General features: G+C 40.0%; 1 protein-coding gene across 2 annotated transcripts in view; it reads left to right on the forward strand.

Moving 5' to 3' along the window:
• prkd2 (protein kinase D2) overlaps nt 1–5,762 on the forward strand; it is a 52,812-nt gene extending 47,050 nt beyond the window's left edge. For both annotated transcript variants that reach the window (XM_084716920.1, XM_084716921.1), the window contains 5 exons: nt 602–763; nt 1,033–1,131; nt 2,259–2,526; nt 3,821–3,906; nt 5,292–5,762. In XM_084716920.1, coding sequence (XP_084573046.1) covers nt 602–763; nt 1,033–1,131; nt 2,259–2,526; nt 3,821–3,906; nt 5,292–5,516 — 840 coding nt within the window. In that variant the 3' untranslated portion in view covers nt 5,517–5,762. The remainder of the gene's footprint in view (nt 1–601; nt 764–1,032; nt 1,132–2,258; nt 2,527–3,820; nt 3,907–5,291) is intronic.
• The last annotated feature ends 238 nt before the right edge of the window (nt 5,763–6,000 follow it).

Genomic DNA, 6,000 nt, shown 5'->3' on the forward strand with positions numbered 1-6,000 from the left:
TTTTCTGCTTTATATTTTGTTGGGAATAACTGTTTCACAGTAATTTAGAAGCAGAAACATATTTCATGTTCACTTTCGTGAAGGGCCATGTTTCTTTGCTTCAGGTTCATAAATGCACATTACATTGTTCACCAGCAGATGGAGACAGATGTGTATTAGCATCTGTTTCTGTCTGAACTTGTTTTTGTTTTAACTTATCTGACTTCCCTATAAGATCCGCAGTTACTCATTTGGCCTGTCAGAATAAAAAGGCCACATTCCACAGGATTCAAGTGAAAAACCATTTTAAAAAAATCACCCCTGAGTCACAGTGGCAGAAGTACCTTCTAGGGAAGAATCCAGGGTACTTTTGGAACTGAATTACCTAACAATTGATTGTCTGCTCTCCCTGCTGTGTTCCTCCTCTGAGGTTTTCTGCCTTTTGCTGACACTTTGTCTTTGTCTCCTTTTTTCTTTTCTCTCTCACTTCGAACTCTTGTCTGTTAATCCGCCCTTTCAATTCTCACTATGTCTCTGTCCTCCTCTCTCACCACTCTCTTCTTTTTCAAATAAACACCAATTTCCATTTCATCCCATTTCTCCTCTCTGCTCCCTCCCTTAGAGTTTACGCCACCTGGGTATTGTGAACCTGGAGTGCATGTTTGAGACCCCAGAGAAGGTGTTTGTGGTGATGGAGAAGCTGCACGGTGACATGCTGGAGATGATCCTCTCCAGCGAGAAAGGCAGACTGCCTGAGAGGCTCACTAAGTTCCTCATCACACAGGTGTGTATGCGCCCCGGCAAAGCAGGGATTTGCTGTGTGTGTAGATTATTCTACCACATGATAATGTTGGGTGCATCACTTATCACTGTCAGTGATGTGCTGATGCAGGAGTGTCTCTTTGCAGCATTGTTTTTGTGGTCTACCTATCTGGGTATTGTGACACGTTACTGCATCATAACGTTAAAGGGTAATTTGGTTCATGCCTCTGTAGCGACTTCAAACTGAATCACATCCTGTTTGTGCGTCTGTGTGCCTGTATGTATGTGCAGATTCTTGCAGCGTTGAGACATTTGCACTTTAAGAACATCGTTCACTGCGATCTGAAACCTGAGAATGTGCTGCTCGCCTCTGCTGATCCCTTCCCCCAGGTACACACACACACACACACACACACACACACACACACACACACACACACAAACCCATTGTCACATGTAGCCGCTAATGTTTTCACACTCTATAATGAACATGTCAGAGCAGTTGTTATTCTCAAATGCCTCTCTGTCAGTTCACCACTTCCCCTTTTGGTTGTCTGGACCACAGCAGAGCACGAAGAGTCCTATAAGTGAGAGTCTGTGCCTGACTTACTGAATGAGTGACAAAGTTATATGACTGATCAGTCAAGTGGAGTTTAATCTCCACTGGCTGTTGCTTTTTCAGAATGAATAGGCATTAACAGTACTCAATCACACCATTCAAAAGTTTGGAGCAACCCCTTTTCTTCCCTCCTTCAATAATAGCATTTTTTTAAAATAAAAACAATATAGTTCAGACACTAAATGTCTAAGTTATGCGTATTACGCAACTTTGTTGAATATAAATACTGATTCTGATTGATCAAATATAGCACTCTACAGTAAATAGCAGACAGCTGCTATGAGTAGCAGACCATTGCATCAATCAGTAAAATCATTTCAAAATGAATATTTTGTGTCAAATTAATGTATTTTTAGTGAGAAGTCATGTAATAAACTGGATAATGTACAGTGATCAGGTTATTGTGGTGAAATAAACTTCTTCAGGATGATTCAAGACCTGTATGTCATCCTGTCACAGGAAAGATTTGGAAATCAAGTCCCAATCATACTGGAGCACAACAGACTACGACGACAAAATGTTACTGACTAAAGATGATGCCCACTGCGTCTGTCTTCATCAGAGTCAAACAGAACAGAGACTCACATCGTCTTAAATAACCCCCCCCGTTTTCCCAGCCGCTGTCAAATAACATTCTAATTAGAGGAGACTACATAAGAGAATGTTACGTCAGTCTTAATGAGCCTGACTTTGTTGTTTTGTGCAGCCGTAAGCCAAGCCTTACTTATGATTATATCATATTGCTTAATATAGGTTACTTATGACTGTGAATGACGTGGGTTTACTCTGAGAAGTTGTTCCATCCTGAGCTGAACTGACTAGATTTTGTCTTCGTCTTGCTTCCATGCTACCCTAATGACAACCTGACTTCCTTCTCCTCACTGTTTCTTCCTCTCAGGTGAAGTTGTGTGACTTTGGTTTTGCCCGTATCATTGGCGAGAAGTCTTTCCGTCGCTCGGTGGTTGGCACCCCTGCCTACCTGGCGCCGGAGGTCCTGCTGAACCAGGGCTACAACCGCTCACTGGACATGTGGTCGGTCGGTGTCATCATGTACGTCAGCCTGAGCGGGACATTCCCGTTCAATGAGGACGAAGATATCAATGACCAGATCCACAATGCAGCCTTCATGTATCCTCCCAACCCCTGGAAACAGATCTCCAGCGATGGTAAACATGGAGGGGGAGTTTTACTGCAACACACATACAGAGATGGGAGTAGAAATGTAGTCAGTTGTCATTAATGTAGGTTATAATGTTCAGTTTGTGGTGACACTGTTTTAGAAAGGTGGTGACTCATCTGTAAGATAATTTTGGACGATGTTGTTTGCGGTGCTGTTGACCTATATTGCAGGTACCACGTTATATTAAAGGGACAGTTCACCCCAAAATCAAAAATACGTGTTTTTTTCTGCTGGCCTGTATTGTTATTTATCCATCCAGATGGGTTTGGTGTGACCCGCCAAGTTACAGAGATATTGGCTGTAGAGATGTCTGCCTTCTCTCCAATATAATGGGACTAAATGGCAGAAGTCCTGTGGTGATCAAAGCTGCATGTAGGAACTACTTTCTCTCTGCAGCAGAGTCTACAGGAACTACTTTAGAATCTACCTACAGCTGATATCTGCAAAACTCTGCATGTCACACCCCAAAAACTCTAGATGGATATATAGTACAACAGGCCAGGGGAAATATGTTTTTTTTTTTTTTTTTGTTTTGTTTTTTTACTTTGGGGTGAACTATCCCTTTAAGGTGCCTGTAATAAGTGTTAGTTAATAAGTCATAAGGACCTTACAAGATGCTTATTAACATAAATATAAGTCTTAATAAGAGCATAATAACTATTTATAATAAAAAAAAATACGTATAAGAACCTTTACAGAACAGTTTATACACTGCTTAAGAATGTTAATAAAAGCCTTATGATTTTTTTCATTGTTAAACTTTTACTAAGTGTTCATTGTTGCTTTATTAAGATTTCTACATGTTTTATTATTATTAACATTCTTAAGCAGTCTATAAACTGTTAACATGTTTGTTATAAGTGCTTACAAATGATACATTTATAATGCCATTCTTAACATTTATATAGTCTTATTAACCTACATTAATGTTAATATCCATCATAAGGACCAACCCATCAGAGTAACCCATATTACAGCCACCTTAAGAAGATAAAGTGCTATACACACACACACATATATATCAATCATTTACAAATTAAAATGTTACAATAATCATTGCAATCATGTGCTGACCTTTGATAAGCCAGTTACTACGAAAAAAGTGTTTCTGTCTACATCATGGTGATGCAATCAAATTAAACATGTTTCCTGTTCATTGCATCTAATCTCTACCAAAACTGAATGCAGACAGAGAATGTTAGGGGGGAGATATTTGTAATGACGTGACGTTCTACTCAGTTTCTTTTTATAGACTGATCTGTGTACTCTTGTGTTCTCAGCAATCGACTTGATCAACAACCTGCTGCAAGTCAAGATGAGGAAACGCTACAGTGTGGACAAGAGTCTCAGCCACGTATACTTACAGGTAGCACTGAACACCACACAAACACTTATAAATATTTTTATGAAAAAACAACACATTTTCACTACAACCACTGTTCCACTATTCAACATACAGGAAGCAGCACATTTTCTCGGTACAGTTATGGCAAATACCTTTAGTGGGAGAGCAGTACCTCACAAGAACTTCACTTTTTTTTTTTTTTACTTACTTCTGCAAAACCTTCAATAAAATTTATGGCCATCAAAGGAAATGGCAAATATAAACACGAGCAGTCTTCACTCCTAATGAGTGGCGAGACGGCAGCTCAAGGCTAGAACTTTACTGCAGATGTAAGAGGACAGAGTTTCTGTAAAAATTACATTGTTTTGCTGACTGCACACTCAGTTCTTAAGTCTCCTTCTTTTCTTTTTTTCTCCTTTTTTTAGGGCAGCTTTCTGTGGCGGTTTAAACCAGTCCACAGCTGTTGATTTTGAGAGATTTAAAGAGATTCTTTGGATTATTTGAAGAGGGTTTGTATGAGATGCTTACAATAGTATTTGATAGTATTAACTACAGTAGATGGCAGTTGATACACCCTCAGTTCGGAGAAGCAGACAGGAGTACCAATGTAGGAAGCTCAGCAATGTACTTGGTGGACAGTGTCAGCAACAAAACTTATTTTGTCACCTTAAAAAAAAAAAGAATCAGTTTATATATATGCAATATTTCATATATTTTTGCTGTTTCTCTTGCTGTTAGACAGTCTTCTCTGACAGGAAAATGTCTCTTTTCAAACCCACCAGAATCCACTGACAGAATCAGTAATTTTACCTCACAAAACATGGGAGCTTACATGGAAGGTTAATTAGCTGGTGTTATTGTGTGACTTTGGTGTTTTAAAATGTAAGTTTGGAGAGACTGACATTTGCCTTATATAACGGTGGTTTACTGTCAGATCTGGCAGCAAAGTAAAGCAGTGAAAATATTCTAAATATAGTATACACTTAAACTCATATTGTTTTCATTTATTAGGTGCACAATTTTTAAGTGTTTAAGTTTTAAGTGTTTTGCTGGTACTCCTCACAGCTTCTCCAAGCTGAGGGCTTGCAGACTGCCATCTACTGTAGTTAATACACTGACTATCAATAAGTACCTCATAAAACCCCACTTCAAATAATCTGAACTATCCCTTTATTAAGCTTCAGCATCACAGTAACTCTAACTTGGATGACATAGTCAGACCAGTCTAGGGTCATTCAAGTTCTTACTGGCACACATGCAGAAACATAAACACACACACACAGGACCTAAAGTGATTACTGGATGATGTGCTATAAACACATAAAAGCCCATTAAACTTTGATCTAATTTCAAGGCTCCTGAAACTGAAACCTCATCCCTGTGTTTATTCCCGTTTCTCATCTCAGGACTATCAGACATGGCTGGATCTGCGGGAGCTGGAGACCAAACTTGGCGGACGTTACATCACCCATGAGAGCGATGACAGCCGCTGGCAAATGTTTGCCCGGGAACATACCCTGCCTTACCCCGCTCACCTTGTGCCTCCTCCTCCTGCACCAGCCTCTGACGATGAGGAGTGTGGGGAAGATGCGGACGTGCAAGGCCTCACGGAGAGGGTCAGCATCCTCTGACCAGAGAAGGAGACTCGAGCTCATTCAGGAAGGAGGAGAAGTAGGGAGAGGGACTGAAAGAGACATAAAGTTGCTAAAAATATGGGTCTAGTAAGAATAGTGCCCAGCTGTTTAGACTTTCACAGCACAACATCTGTGTGCCAGCACTCAATTTTATAATAGATCAAAGTTCTCCTCTCCAGCCTGAGGTCATTAAAACTTCCTTTTAATAATTTACCTCTGCTGTTACTGGTCCTTTCATCTTTTCAACTCTTTTCAATGATTTTCGGCTCTATTTCACGCCCTCTGTGCGGCTGACCTGGGGAGTCTTTGCAGATAAATTTAAAGTCAACCTACGAATCAGAATTTGTCACATGAATGAAGAGCAGCCTGTTCTCTTCCACTCACTGCACAAGGTTTCAATGCAAAGCCAGAAATACCATTTCACCACAAGCCATCAAGATAAGATTGAGGTATTTTTCTAAACAAATTGTATTTGCAGCAA

This window comes from Lutjanus erythropterus, chromosome 4 (genome assembly GCF_056507025.1).
Source record: "Lutjanus erythropterus isolate fLutEry1 chromosome 4, fLutEry1.hap2, whole genome shotgun sequence".
Classification (NCBI taxonomy): Eukaryota; Metazoa; Chordata; class Actinopteri; order Lutjaniformes; family Lutjanidae; genus Lutjanus; species Lutjanus erythropterus.